This window comes from Salvelinus namaycush, chromosome 28 (assembly GCF_016432855.1).
Source record: "Salvelinus namaycush isolate Seneca chromosome 28, SaNama_1.0, whole genome shotgun sequence".
Lineage (NCBI taxonomy): Eukaryota > Metazoa > Chordata > Actinopteri > Salmoniformes > Salmonidae > Salvelinus > Salvelinus namaycush.
This window is the reverse complement of record NC_052334.1, coordinates 9,565,934-9,582,377: the sequence shown is the minus strand read 5'-3', so window position 1 is coordinate 9,582,377 and position 16,444 is coordinate 9,565,934. Positions and strand designations below refer to the sequence as shown.

Genomic DNA, 16,444 nt, shown 5'->3' with positions numbered 1-16,444 from the left:
TGACCTGCCACTTGTAGATAATATCAGAATTGAACCAATGGAAAATCGAGAAAAACAGAATGACATTCAAAATGATGATGTACTTGAAACAAAGGACGTGTCATTTGACTCAGCTAAGCTAGATGAGCTCAGTAATTGGAGGAAAAATGGAGTGTTTGAGGAAGTCAAAGACATTGGCCAAAAGTGCGTCTCAACAAGGTGGGTGTGTACCCTTAAAGAATCCTTAACTGGAATAGTGCCCAAAGCACGTCTAGTGGCTAGAGTTTTTGAGGAGCTGGCTGCTAAAGAACTCCCAAAAGACTCACCGACATGGGCCTCAGAGTCACTCAGATTGCTGATGTCAGTGATCTGCCAGAAAAAATGGAAACTTAATTCCATAGACATCAAATCTGGATTTTTGCAGGGAACAGAGCTGTCAAGGGACATTCACATCCGACCTCCGCCCGAAGCTAAAAGTGAAGGAACACTGTGGAAACTAAAAAAGTGTGTGTATGGACTGGCAGATGGATCACTCTACTGGTACAACAAAGTCAAGGCAACAATGCTGAATACAGGTGGAAAAATGTCACAAGTGGATCCTGCAGTCTTCTATTGGCTTGATCAAGACTGCAATGTGACTGGAGTACTTGCCTGTCATGTTGATGACTTTATCTGGGGTGGCTCACAGACCTTTGCTTCAACTGTGATTCCACACCTCAAAGCTGTTTTCTAGGTTGGCCGTGAGGAGCATGATCATTTTTGTTATGTTGGCATAGAGTTTATTACAGTTGATGGAAAAATACTGATGCAACAGGAGAGCTATATCAAGAATCTTCAACCTATCCACATGGATTCTTCAAGAGCCGTACAAAGGAATTCCCCTCTGTGGAATTGAAGCTGGTCAATTGAGGTCAAAGATGGGACAAATTTTATGGGCTGCGAGACAGAGTAGACCTGGTTTGATGGTTGCAACTTGGCATCTAACACAAAACACGCCACTGTACAAACCATTCATGAGGCAAACAAAGTTGTTCGTAAACTGGAATCACAACAAGTGACGTTAAAGTTTCAGCATGTTGGAAAAGATGACTCTTTGAAACTAGTTGTCTTCAGTGATGCTTCGCTAGGTTATCACTGGTGGGACAAAACGGCACTTCCTACCTGTAGTTTGTGTCACTGACAACTACTCATTAGTTGATGCTGTGAAGTCAACCAAGTCTGTCACAGAGAAAAGACTTTGAGATTAGCAGCATCAAGGAACTTATTCAAGCACAGAGAATCCAGCGGATTCTGTGGTCGACCACAAAGGAACAGCTTGCTGACTGTCTGACTAAAAAGGGAGCATCCGGTCTTGTGCTCCTACAGGCTCTCGCTCCTACAGGCTCTCAGTAATGGAAAGTGGCAGCCTGTAACACAACCCATTTGTAATGGGGATCTTGAATAATACTTGGACCTTTAATTATGTTGTTGATGTTTTATTTGTCTTTAAAGAAAAGGGGGAGATTGTTAAGTTCATGTTTTAAGTATCCCTATACTCCTGTTATTACGGGGCTATCACGGAGTCAAGAGTGCGCATGCGCTGGAAGTCTGTTCGTTGTTGGACCTAGCCTGGAGTGTAATGGCTACCTTGTAGTGTGTTCATATAGTTGAGTAAACTTTGTTAAACTGGAACCTTGTCGTTGTGTCATTTCGAGTTAACAACAATAATCATTCCCCAATCAGTCATCAATCAGTCGCTGATCGGAAGACACCTGCTCCTTTTCCCTTACCCAATCACAGTCCCTTTCCCTTGGTTTAAAACCCCTGTCAGTTGGTTTCTCAGGAGCTCAATCTCTTTGTAACATGCCTTCTGTCTGTAGATCGCTTGTGTGTTTTGCAGCTACATGTCACTTTGTCCCCACCTGTGAGTATTGTTTTGGTTATGGTGTTTGAGTGTTTGTTTGATGGTGGGAAAAGGGGGTAACCAGACAAGTCGCCCTTGGGCTACACTACCCGTAGTTAAACATTGTTAAAAACACTAGTTAGAACTGGGCGGACCACCCCCTGTATTTTTGGTTAGTTAGCTGTTTGTGAAGTAGGCTAGTCTAGCTTAGGGGTGTTTTTGAATTATTATTCTTTCATTCCTTGGGTCCCGCTCAGCCCCTTTTCCTGCTCCCCCCCATTTACCGTGTGTTTATAAATAAACATTTAGTGTTTGACGGTAATTAAGTTGTCTGTGTTATTTGTTCTCACTGTTACGTTTTCACTACTATAATTTGCATGAGTTGTGTTACGGGTCCCATTACCATCCCCCCTAGACTGTCGGGCCAAAGGGATTCGTAACAGCACTTTATTCCAGAACTTGGGTTAATCTGGGGTGGGGAAACTGGCTCCACAGTATATATTATAATTCAGAAAGGTTCACAAGTTGTTCACTGTTTTCACAAGAAACAGACTGACACACATTTTCTGTGTGTCAGGCTACACAAGGCAGCAGGCTACACAAGGCAGCAGGCTACACAAGGCAGCAGGCTACACAAGGCAGCAGGCTACACAAGGCAGCAGGCTACACAAGGCAGCAGGCTACACAAGGCAGCAGGCTACACAAGGCAGCAGGCTACACAAGGCAGCAGGCTACACAAGGCAGCAGGCTACACAAGGCAGCAGGCTACACAAGGCAGCAGGCTACACAAGGCAGCAGGCTACGTGCAAATGTTCGTTCCGTAATGCAGTTAGCGGGAAAACACCATTGCCAAAAGCCCACCACACATGTGACAGAGATGAAAATATCTGTTAGAAATATAGAAAGAGGGGAGATCTAAAGATGCAACAACTATCATGGGCTGCTGATATAACTATGACTGTGCCTTTGGCTACCGGACAATGAAAGAAAGTTGATTTGAAAACCAAAAGAACATGAGAGAAATAGGCGACATGGTTTCAATGGTATATGGAAGTCTTTAGAAAATAATTTTGGCTAGGCTACTTTGAAGCAAATAAAACTTTAAAGTTTCAAACAATGAAGTACATGTTTACAAAATGCCTCCAGCTCATTGCAAAGTGGTGTGTGACACGCTGAAGCCTGCCGCTGCCTATGCACTTGAATGGTGAATAGGAAGCACGTTTCAATTACCAGTTGATAAATGAAAATATTAGCTATTTTTAATCATGGCCATCAAAACTGTTCTTAACACGTGATTGCATTTACGGTAGATTTGTTGCGCAATGATTGGTCTTATAAAAGTACGTTTCACTCCAGCAGCAACGAATGAGCTGTTTGAGAAGCTGTAGCAGCAGCTCTCGCGCTGTCTGACAGATATTCCACTCAAATGTAGGCTCTGTATCTGTATACTGTGCAGGTGTGATAAATAAGATAGGCTACATAGCGACAAACGGAAATACACAATTGCCCATTTAATTCCACTAAATTATGCAAATGTTCCTATAGACCAATAAGCATGACCGGTCAAATGTATTTCCATCGACTAGTATTTCCATCAATGAATAGGCTAAAAAGCATTATTTTACAATGGGATTTTAGCCGGGGGCGATTAGCCGGCGTAATATGTATTTATTGGCTTTTGGGGGAGGGGTGTACAAAAGCCTATTACCGGCTAACGGAAAACCTGGTGTGTGTGTATATTCTCCTCTCTACCTTCCACACAGCGGTCCTGATGCGGTTACGGTTACGGTCCAGCTCCTCCCAGACGTCAGCTTCCTGGTTGGCCCGGGGCATGCTGGGGGATCCGGGGCGGCGGTCTGGAGGAGGGTTGTTCTCCCCGTTGTCACTAAGCTGCTCGTCCTGCAGAACATCGTCTGTGTTCTCCCTCGCCAGGTCCCCAGGGATCAGGGATGCATTGGCCATGCTGAAATTATAGAGTGAATGTTACTCTGATGTCACTAAGTCATCCATCCATTCATCAATTCATCCATCCATTCATTCAACAGGTAGATTCATTCATTCACTCATTCATTCATTCACTCATTCATTCAACAGGTAGATTCATTCATTCACTCATTCATTCATTCACTCATTCATTCAACAGGTAGATTCATTCATTCATTCACTCATTCATTCATTCAACAGGTAGAATAATTCATTCATTCGGTAAACAAGTTAAAAGTGTGTGATAGTGAAATAGACGTGTGTGTGTGTGTGTGTGTGTGTGTGTTCCCAGTCTCTTACCCCATGTGTGCTGGGGTAAGTCGTGTGTGGTGCTGTGGTGTGGTGGCTGTGGCGTTGATGGTCAGAGTACCATCAGACCCAGTCCTCTCCCAGTCATACGGGTCATTCTCCACCACGTTGTAGGTCTTCATACTGTTGTCAAACACTGACAACAGCAGCTACAACACAACAGAAAGTCACATGATGTCATATCCTGAGATACCGAACAGCTTGCACAACATCACTGACTGACTGGCTGATACTTAGTACTCCAGAAAGAGGGCTCAGACATTCAGACAATCCCAAGATAATGCAGACAATCAGTCGTTCTGAAAACATACACTACATACACACATGTCCTGGGACTTACTGTATATTGACACAGGGAACTGTAACAAAATGCATAGTTCTAACTGCTAAAACACAGAGATACTGTATACACACATAGAGTAGGTAAAGGGAGAGAGATCTGCCATCTTACCTGATAGTCTGGTTTGGTGAAGTAGTCCAGGTTAGAGATGTGATCCAGGAAGACAGTGAACTCAGCTGGCAAGTGTTTCAGCATGAGCCTGTGGTCATAGCTGTCCTTCAGCTTCCCTACATGCTCCTGGGGAGGGAGGGAGAAATAGAGAGATGGAGGGAGAAATAGAGCAATAGAGAGATAGAGAGATAGAGAGAGGTGTTTCATCATGAGCCTGTGGTCATAGGTGTTCTTCAGCTTCCCTACATGCTCGAGAGAGAGAGAGAGAGAGAGAGAGAGAGAGAGAGAGAGAGAGAGAGAGAGAGAGAGAGAGAGAGAGAGAGAGAGAGAGAGAGAGAGAGAGAGAGAGAGAGAGAGAGAGAGAGAGAGAGAGAGAGAGAGAGAGAGAGAGAGAGAGAGAGAGAGAGAGAGAGAGAGAGAGAGAGAGAGAGAGAGAGAGAGAGAGACCAGACCAAAATCAGATCAGATCAGACCAAAATCACAGTCTACTTGAACAGAGCAATACTCAATCATGAGGCATCAAAGCCAAAGGAACTGAGTAACATTAAGAAATGCTATAGATGGAAGGAATGCAGTTTGGAAACCTACCAAAAAACAATTAGGCAACAGCAAATTCAATCCCTTTTAGACAACTTCCTGGGTAAAATGTTCCACTGCAATAGTGAAGGTGTAAACTTGGCAGTAGAAAATCTTAAAAGTATATTTGACCTCTCAGCTTCCCTATCAAATCTCAAATAGAAAACCGAAGAAAATGAACAACAATGACAAATGGTTTGATAAAGAATGCAAAAATCTAAGAAATAAATTGAGAAACCTGTCCAACCAAAAACATAGAGACCCGGAAAACCTGAGTCTACGCCTTCACTATGGTGAATCACTAAAACAATACAGAAATACACTACGGAAAAAGAAGGAACAGCACGTCAGAAATCAGCTCAATGTAATTGAAGACTCCATAGACTCTAACCAATTCTGGGAAAATTGGAAAACACTAAACAAACAACAACACGAAGAATTATCTATCCAAAATGGAGATGTATGGGTAAACCACTTCTCCAATCTTTTTGGCTCTATAACAAAGAATAAAGAGCAAAAACATATACATGATCAAATACAAATCCTAGAATCAACTATTAAAGACTACCAGAACCCACTGGATTCTCCAATTACCTTGAATGAGTTACAGGACAAAATAAAAACCCTCCAACCCAAAAAGGCCTGTGGTGTTGATGGTATCCTTAATGAAATGATCAAATATACAGACAACAAATTCCAATTGGCTATACTAAAACTCTTTAACATCGTCCTTAGCTCTGGCATCTTCCCCAATATTTGGAACCAAGGACTGATCACCCCAATCCACAAAAGTGGAGACAAATTTGACCCCAATAACTACCGTGGAATATGCGTCAACAGTAACCTTGGGAAAATCCTCTGCATTATCATTAACAGCAGACTCGTACATTTCCTCAATGAAAACAATGTACTGAGCAAATGTCAAATTGGCTTTTTACCAAATTACCGTACAACAGACCATGTATTCACCCTACACACCCTAATTGACAACCAAACAAACCAAAACAAAGGCAAAGTCTTCTCATGCTTTGTTGATTTCAAAAAAGCCTTCGACTCAATTTGGCATGAGGGTCTGCTATACAAATTGATGGAAAGTGGTGTTGGGGGTAAAACATACGACATTATAAAATCCATGTACACAAACAACAAGTGTGCGGTTAAAATTGGCAAAAAACACACACATTTCTTCACACAGGGTCGTGGGGTGAGACAGGGATGCAGCTTAAGCCCCACCCTCTTCAACATATATATCAACGAATTGGCGCGGGCACTAGAACAGTCTGCAGCACCCGGTCTCACCCTACTAGAATCCGAAGTCAAATGTCTACTGTTTGCTGATGATCTGGTGCTTCTGTCACCAACCAAGGAGGGCCTACAGCAGCACCTAGATCTTCTGCACAGATTCTGTCAGACCTGGGCCCTGACAGTAAATCTCAGTAAGACCAAAATAATGGTGTTCCAAAAAAGGTCCAGTCACCAGGACCACAAATTCCATCTAGACACCGTTGCCCTAGAGCACACAAAAAACTATACATACCTCGGCCTAAACATCAGCACCACAGGTAACTTCCACAAAGCTGTGAACGATCTGAGAGACAAGGCAAGAAGGGCCTTCTATGCCATCAAAAGGAACATAAATTTCAACATACCAATTAGGATCTGGCTAAAAATACTTGAATCAGTCATAGAGCCCATTGCCCTTTATGGTTGTGAGGTCTGGGGTCCGTTCACCAACCAAGATTTCACAAAATGGGACAAACACCAAATTGAGACTCTGCATGCAGAATTCTGCAAAAATATCCTCCGTGTACAACGTAGAACACCAAATAATGCATGCAGAGCAGAATTAGGCCGATACCCACTAATTATCAAAATCCAGAAAAGAGCCGTTAAATTCTACAACCACCTAAAAGGAAGCGATTCCCAAACCTTCCATAACAAAGCCATCACCTACAGAGAGATTAACCTGGAGAAGAGTCCCCTAAGCAAGCTGGTCCTAGGGCTCTGTTCACAAACACAAACACACCCCACAGAGCCCCAGGACAACAGCACAATTAGACCCAACCAAATCATGAGAAAACAAAAAGATAATTACTTGACACATTGGAAAGAATTAACAAAAAAACAGAGCAAACTAGAATGCTATTTGGCCCTAAACAGAGAGTACACAGTGGCAGAATACCTGACCACTGTGACTGACCCAAACTTAAGGAAAGCTTTGACTATGTACAGACTCAGTGAGCATAGCCTTGCTATTGAGAAAGGCCGCCGTAGGCAGACATGGCTCTCAAGAGAAGACAGGCTATGTGCACACTGCCCACAAAATGAGGTGGAAACTGAGCTGCACTTCCTAACCTCCTGCCAATGTATGACCATATTAGAGAGACATATTTCCCTCAGATTACACAGATCCACAAAGAATTTGAAAACAAATCCAATTTTGATAAACTCCCATATCTACTGGGAGAAATTCCACAGTGTGCCATCACAGCAGCAAGATTTGTGACCTGTTGCCACAAGAAAAGGGCAACCAGTGAAGAACAAACACCATTGTAAATACAACCCATATTTATGCTTATTTATTTTAACTTGTGTGCTTTAACCATTTGTACATTGTTACAACACTGTATATATATAATATAACATTTGTAATGTCTTTATTGTTTTGAAACTTCTGTATGTGTAATGTTTACTGTTAATTTGTATTGTTTATTTCACTTTTGTATAATATCTACCTCACTTGCTTTGGCAATGTTAACACATGTTTCCCATGCCAATAAAGCCCCTTGAATTGAATTGAATTGAATTGAGAGAGAGAGAGAGGCGTTTCAGCATGAGCCTGTGGTCATAGCTGTCCTTCAGCTTCCCTACATGCTCCTGGGGAGGGAGGGAGAAATAGAGAGAGAGGGAGAGAGAGAGAGGTGTTTCAGCATGAGCCTGTGGTCATAGCTGTCCTTCAGCTTCCCTACATGCTCCTGGGGAGGGAGGGAGAAATAGAGAGAGAGGGAGAGAGAGAGAGGTGTTTCAGCATGAGCCTGTGGTCATAGCTGTCCTTCAGCTTCCCTACATGCTCCTGGGGAGGGAGGGAGAAATAGAGAGATAGAGAGAGAGGGAGAGATAGAGAGAGAGAGAGGTGTTTCAGCATGAGCCTGTGGTCATAGCTGTCCTTCAGCTTCCCTACATGCTCCTGGGGAGGGAGGGAGAAATAGAGAGATAGAGAGAGAGGGAGAGATAGAGAGAGAGAGAGGTGTTTCAGCATGAGCCTGTGGTCATAGCTGTCCTTCAGCTTCCCTACATGCTCCTGCGGAGGGTCCACACATGTTGTTATGGAACTATGGCTCAGTTGGTAGAGCATGGCGCTTGTAATGGCAGGATTGTGGGTTTGATGGCCTCCTTTACATAAAATGTATGCACGCGTGACTGTAAGTCGCTTTGGATAAAAGCATCTGCTAAAAGGCATATCCACTTAGCGTACAAAACATTATGAAGTTTACTTGCTCTTTCCACGACATAGACTGACCAGGTGAAATCTATGATCCCTTATTAATGTAACTTATTAAATCCACTTCAATCAGTGTAGATGAAGGGGAGGAGGCAGGTTAAAGAAGGATTTTTAAGTCTTGAGACAATTGAGATTTAAGTAACAAAAGATTGAAGTGCCTTTGAACAGGGTATGGTAGTAGGTGCCAGGCGCAACGGTTTGTGTGAAGAACTGCAACGTTGCTGGGTTTTTCCATGTCTGTATCAAGAATGGTCCAGCACCCAAAAGACATCCAGCCAACTTGACACAACTGTGGGAAGCATTGGAGTCAACATGGGCCAGCATCCCTGTGGAGTCAACATGGGCCAGCATCCCTGTGGAGTCAACATGGGCCAGCATCCCTGTGGAACGCTTTCAACACCTTGTAGAGTCCATCCCCTTGACAAATGGAGGCTATTCTAAGGGCACCTCAATATTAGGAAGGCGTTCCTAATGTCTGGTATACTCAGTGTACATTATAACTATTTTTTTTATGTAGTCTCGTGCATGAGTACATTCATATGCAGCGACGTCAGAGCTGTGACATGTTATTGAGTTAGTCTGTCAGTCTCTAGTCAAGTCAAGTTAGCCAAAGATAATGTTACCATTACGAGTCATGTACCTAGCTAACGTTACCATTACGAGTCATGTACCTAACTAACGTTACCATTATGAGTCGTGTACCTAACTAACGTTACCATTACGAGTCATGTACCTAACTAACGTTACCATTATGAGTCGTGTACCTAACTAACGTTACCATTACAAGTCGTGTACCTAACTAACGTTACCATTACGAGTCATGTACCTAGCTAATGTTACCATTACGAGTCATGTACCTAACTAACGTTACCATTACGAGTCATGTACCTAGTTAACGTTACCATTACGAGTCAATTACCTAACTAACGTTACCATTACGAGTCATGTACATATGAATCCTGACGAGTTTAGCTGAGACTGCTGATTGGTTGGTGTACAGGAAGGAATGTTCAGACTAGATTCTTACCTTGTCTTTGATCTTTCTCCATGGCAACTGTCCAACCATGAACTCCACCAGCATGTAGAAGAGGGACCACAGGTCGTCATGCCGACCCATCTCCTTGTTCTTGTGTGCGTTGACGGACGCATAGCGGACTGTGCCTCTGAACCCTGCTACTGGGCGAGGCTGAGGGAGAGAGAGAGACTTCACATCATGCTGCTGTACGACTAACATGGTAGAACCCTGCTACTGGGCGAGACTGGGGGAGAGAGAGAGAGACTTCACATCATGCTGCTGTACGACTAACATGGTAGAAAGCTGCTACTGGGCGAGGCTGGGGGAGAGAGAGAGACTTCACATCATGCTGCTGTACGACTAACATGGTAGAACTCTGCTACTGGGCGAGGCTGGGGGAGAGAGAGAGACTTCACATCATGTTGCTGTACGACTAACATGGTAGAACCCTGCTACTGGGAGAGGCTGGGGGAGAGAGAGAGACTTCACATCATGTTGCTGTACGACTAACATGGTAGAACCCTGCTACTGGGAGAGGCTGGGGGAGAGAGAGAGACTTCACATCATGTTGCTGTACGACTAACATGGTAGAACCCTGCTACTGGGTGAGGCTGGGGGAGAGAGAGAGACTTCACATCATGTTGCTGTACGACTAACATGGTAGAACGCTGCTACTGGGAGAGGCTGGGGAAGAGAGAGAGACTTCACATCATGTTGCTGTACGACTAACATGGTAGAACCCTGCTACTGGGAGAGGCTGGGGGAGAGAGAGAGACTTCACATCATGCTGCTGTACGACTAACATGGTAGAACGCTGCTACTGGGCGAGGCTGGGGGAGAGAGAGAGACTTCACATCATGCTGCTGTACGACTAACATGGTAGAACGCTGCTACTGGGAGAGGCTGGGGGAGAGAGAGAGACTTCACATCATGCTGCTGTACGACTAACATGGTAGAACCCTGCTACTGGGCGAGGCTGGGGGAGAGAGAGAGACTTCACATCATGCTGCTGTACGACTAACATGGTAGAACTCTGAAACTGGGCGAGGCTGGGGGAGAGAGAGAGACTTCACATCATGCTGCTGTACGACTAACATGGTAGAACCCTGCTACTGGGTGAGGCTGGGGGAGAGAGAGAGACTTCACATCATGCTGCTGTACGACTAACATGGTAGAACCCTGCTACTGGGTGAGGCTGGGGGAGAGAGAGAGACTTCACATCATGTTGCTGTACGACTAACATGGTAGAACTCTGCTACTGGGAGAGGCTGGGGGAGAGAGAGAGACTTCACATCATGCTGCTGTACGACTAACATGGTAGAACCCTGCTACTGGGTGAGGCTGGGGGAGAGAGAGAGACTTCACATCATGCTGCTGTACGACTAACATGGTAGAACGCTGCTACTGGGAGAGGCTGGGGGAGAGAGAGAGACTTCACATCATGCTGCTGTACGACTAACATGGTAGAACCCTGCTACTGGGCGAGGCTGGGGGAGAGAGAGAGAGACTTCACATCATGCTGCTGTACGACTAACATGGTAGAACTCTGCTACTGGGCGAGGCTGGGGAAGAGAGAGAGACTTCACATCATGCTGCTGTACGACTAACATGGTAGAACGCTGCTACTGGGAGAGGCTGGGGGAGAGAGAGAGACTTCACATCATGCTGCTGTACGACTAACATGGTAGAACGCTGCTACTGGCCGAGGCTGGGGGAGAGAGAGAGACTTCACATCATGTTGCTGTACGACTAACATGGTAGAACGCTGCTACTGGGAGAGGCTGGGGGAGAGAGAGAGAGACTTCACATCATGCTGCTGTACGACTAACATGGTAGAACCCTGCTACTGGGCGAGGCTGGGGGAGAGAGAGAGACTTCACATCATGTTGCTGTACGACTAACATGGTAGAACCCTGCTACTGGGAGAGGCTGGGGGAGAGAGAGAGACTTCACATCATGTTGCTGTACGACTAACATGGTAGAACGCTGCTACTGGAAGAGGCTGGGGGAGAGAGAGAGAGACTTCACATCATGCTGCTGTACGACTAACATGGTAGAACCCTGCTACTGGGCGAGGCTGGGGGGGAGAGAGAGACTTCACATCATGTTGCTGTACGACTAACATGGTAGAACCCTGCTACTGGGCGAGGCTGGGGGAGAGAGAGAGACTTCACATCATGCTGCTGTACGACTAACATGGTAGAACCCTGCTACTGGGCGAGGCTGGGGGGGAGAGAGAGACTTCACATCATGCTGCTGTACGACTAACATGGTAGAACCCTGCTACTGGGCGAGGCTGGGGGAGAGAGAGAGACTTCACATCATGTTGCTGTACGACTAACATGGTAGAACCCTGCTACTGGGAGAGGCTGGGGGAGAGAGAGAGACTTCACATCATGTTGCTGTACGACTAACATGGTAGAACGCTGCTACTGGGAGAGGCTGGGGGAGAGAGAGAGAGACTTCACATCATGCTGCTGTACGACTAACATGGTAGAACGCTGCTACTGGGAGAGGCTGGGGGAGAGAGAGAGAGACTTCACATCATGCTGCTGTACGACTAACATGGTAGAACTCTGCTACTGGGCGAGGCTGGGGAAGAGAGAGAGAGACTTCACATCATGCTGCTGTACGACTAACATGGTAGAACCCTGCTACTGGGCGAGGCTGGGGGGGAGAGAGAGACTTCACATCATGTTGCTGTACGACTAACATGGTAGAACCCTGCTACTGGGCGAGGCTGGGGGAGAGAGAGAGACTTCACATCATGTTGCTGTACGACTAACATGGTAGAACCCTGCTACTGGGCGAGGCTGGGGGAGAGAGAGAGACTTCACATCATGTTGCTGTACGACTAACATGGTAGAACGCTGCTACTGGAAGAGGCTGGGGGAGAGAGAGAGAGACTTCACATCATGCTGCTGTACGACTAACATGGTAGAACTCTGCTACTGGGCGAGGCTGGGGGAGAGAGAGAGACTTCACATCATGTTGCTGTACGACTAACATGGTAGAACCCTGCTACTGGGAGAGGCTGGGGGAGAGAGAGAGACTTCACATCATGTTGCTGTACGACTAACATGGTAGAACTCTGCTACTGGGCGAGGCTGGGGGAGAGAGAGAGACTTCACATCATGTTGCTGTACGACTAACATGGTAGAACCCTGCTACTGGGAGAGGCTGGGGGAGAGAGAGAGACTTCACATCATGTTGCTGTACGACTAACATGGTAGAACGCTGCTACTGGGAGAGGCTGGGGGAGAGAGAGAGACTTCACATCATGTTGCTGTACGACTAACATGGTAGAACCCTGCTACTGGGAGAGGCTGGGGGAGAGAGAGAGAGACTTCACATCATGCTGCTGTACGACTAACATGGTAGAACCCTGCTACTGGGCGAGGCTGGGGGGGAGAGAGAGACTTCACATCATGTTGCTGTACGACTAACATGGTAGAACCCTGCTACTGGGCGAGGCTGGGGGAGAGAGAGAGACTTCACATCATGTTGCTGTATGACTAACATGGTAGAACCCTGCTACTGGGCGAGGCTGGGGGAGAGAGAGAGACTTCACATCATGCTGCTGTACGACTAACATGGTAGAAAGCTGCTACTGGGCGAGGCTGGGAGAGAGAGAGAGACTTCACATCATGTTGCTGTACGACTAACATGGTAGAACCTTACACGACAATAGCACACAAACAGACATGACCAGTCTGTTTGAAGCCTATTCCCAGACTAAAAAAGCTATTTCAATTTAGATTCACCATTAAGCAAGCTTTTTAGTCTAGGACTAAGCTTAATATGTGTCCGGGAAACCGGAACACAGTGTCTAACCACACATGTGGACAGACACTTACCGGTCGGACCTCTTGGCAGGAGTTAGTGAACTGGCGTGCCAGGCCAAAGTCCAGCATGTAGCAGGTCCTACAGGTACTGGGGAACCGGCCCATGGCAAAGTTGGACTAGGAGAGAGAGAAGGTGAAGAAGAAGAGAGATAGAGATAAAGAAAAAGAGAGGAAGGATTTTAATAGCAACTATCATAGTCTGATTCTTGTCACTTTCACAGAAAGAAAATGTCAAATTACTTATGATGATCTCTTCATTCCAAAAAGATAGTCCCTAAGCATACACACACACACACTCTCCACCCTCACACACACACACACACCCCACCCTCACACACACACACACACACACACTCCACACACACACACACACACACACACACACACACACACACACACACACACACACACACACACACACACACACACACACACACTCCACCCTCACACACACACACACACATTCCACCCTCACACACACACACACACACACACACACACACACACACACTCACACACACACACACACACACACACACACACACACACACACACTGCACCCTCACATACACATACTCTCCACCCTTACACACACACACACACACACACACACACACACACACACTCTCCACCCTCACACACACACACTGCACCCTCACACACTCCACCCTCACACACACACACTCCACCCTCACACACACACTCCCCCCTCACACACACACTCCCCCCTCACACACACACTCCCCCCTCACACACACTCCACCCTCACACACACACACTCCACCCTCACACACACACTCCACCCTCACACACACACTCCACCCTCACACACACACACTCCCTGCCTGTCTCACCGGTTTGATGTCTCTGTGCAGGAAGCCAACAGAGTGGATGCTCTCTATAGCTTCTAGTGTCTGTCGTCCCAGTCTCAGGGTGGTGCTGACTGTAAACGTGCCCCGCGTCATACTGCGCCTCAGCTCTGCCAGGTTACGCCCCTGAAAAACACACCACCCACGTAGCCTACAGAATCACTCCACACACTTCACACTTAGTCACATCAGCTCACTGACATCGCTATAGAGAATTAGAGACGTTTAAACACACAAGGTGATGAAGAGGCTCATCCTTACCTGAAGCTCCATCACCACATAGTTGAAGCGGTCATTGCGGCCACATCCAACAAAGCGACACACGTGTTCTTTACCTGGACGATACAATAGAACATAGCATCCTTTATGACATAGTATAATCACATTCCACTGTGCTCCAGTGTCCTACCCCATCCAGGCCAGCCAAGCCTGCCTCTGATCCTACTGCTTTATGGTCTGTGAGTGTGGTCGTGTGTGAGAGTGTGTGTGCATGTCTCAGGGAACGCTGCTTCAGAGCCAGACTCCAGCCAGCAGCCACACCCCAGAGCCCTTCTACACACACAGCAGCACAGACCAGGGAGCTACCCCACTTTACTCTCCCATACACTCATTCTCTCACTCCATTTTCAACCTCATCTTCACTCTTTCTCGTCCCCTTCCCAGCATCATCATAATTGACGGCATGCAAATGCTTGAAAAGCGTGAGTGGGGCTAGGCCTAGCATACATGTTTTCTTCACCCCTAAGAAAAGCTTATCTTAAAGGTCCAATGCAGCCGTTTTTATCTCAAAATCAAATCATTTCTGGGTAACAATTAATTACTTTACTGTGAATGTTTTCAATTAAAATGGCCAAAAATAAACTAAAATAGCTTCTTAGCAAAGATACATTTCTCAAGCAAGAATTTTGCAAGGACTGTTTAGAAGTGGTCTCAGTGGAAGGGAAAAACTGAAAACTATCTGTTATTGGCAGAGGAACTTGGAACTCTTTCATATTGGTCTATTAATTAACTGAGGGCACCAGTCAGTCCAAAACTCCATCCCACCAAAAAAGGCTGAAATTACAGGCAATCTTTTCAAACAGCTCTTATACCAAAAGAGCATTATCCTCATTTTCACAATATCACAGAGTTATTCCAACCTCATCGTGTGAAAATATATATAAAACACAGGAATTGTGTTTTTGACTGCACTGGGCCTTTAAGCCTTTCAGTCAACGTTTGATGAGAAAAATAGAGTAGAGGAGACATGTTGGGGGATTAGGAGGAGACATGTTGGGGGATGGGAGGAGACATGTTGGGGGATGGGAGGAGACATGTTGGGGGATGGGAGGAGACATGTTGGGGGACGGGAGGAGGCATGTTGGGGGACGGGAGGAGACATGTTGGGGGATGGGAGGAGACATGTTGGGGGACGGGAGGAGACATGTTGGGGGACGGGAGGAGACATGTTGGGGGATGGGAGGAGACATGTTGGGGGATGGGAGGAGACATGTTGGGGGATGGGAGGAGACATGTTGGGGGATGGGAGGAGACATGTTGGGGGATGGGAGGAGACATGTTGGGGGACGGGAGGAGACATGTTGGGGGATGGGAGGAGACATGTTGGGGGACGGGAGGAGACATGTTGGGGGATGGGAGGAGACATGTTGGGGGACGGGAGGAGACATGTTGGGGGACGGGAGGAGACATGTTGGGGGATGGGAGGAGACATGTTGGGGGATGGGAGGAGACATGTTGGGGGATGGGAGGAGACATGTTGGGGGATGGGAGGAGACATATTGGGGGATGGGAGGAGACATGTTGGGGGATGGGAGGAGACATGTTGGGGGATGGGAGGAGACATGTTGGGGGATGGGGGGATGGGAAGAGACATTTTAGGGGATGGGAGGAGACATGTTTGGGGACAGGAGACATGTTGGGGGACGGGAGGAGACATGTTGGGGGATGGGAGGAGACATGTTGGGGGATGGGAGGAGACATGTTGGGGGATTAGGAGGAGACATGTTGGGGGATTAGGAGGAGACATGTTGGGG

At 46.5% G+C, this 16,444-nt stretch overlaps 1 protein-coding gene across 1 annotated transcript in view; it reads right to left on the bottom strand.

The window, feature by feature from the left end:
- LOC120023033 (tau-tubulin kinase 2-like) overlaps window positions 1-16,444 on the bottom strand; it is a 52,100-nt gene that overhangs the window by 17,863 nt on the left and 17,793 nt on the right. Inside the window, exons 3-9 of the mRNA XM_038966983.1 lie at window positions 14,673-14,746; window positions 14,397-14,537; window positions 13,555-13,659; window positions 9,710-9,868; window positions 4,605-4,730; window positions 4,145-4,302; window positions 3,614-3,824 (exon numbers count right to left, since the gene is read on the bottom strand). Of these exons, the coding sequence (XP_038822911.1) occupies window positions 3,614-3,824; window positions 4,145-4,302; window positions 4,605-4,730; window positions 9,710-9,868; window positions 13,555-13,659; window positions 14,397-14,537; window positions 14,673-14,746 (974 nt within the window). The remainder of the gene's footprint in view (window positions 1-3,613; window positions 3,825-4,144; window positions 4,303-4,604; window positions 4,731-9,709; window positions 9,869-13,554; window positions 13,660-14,396; window positions 14,538-14,672; window positions 14,747-16,444) is intronic.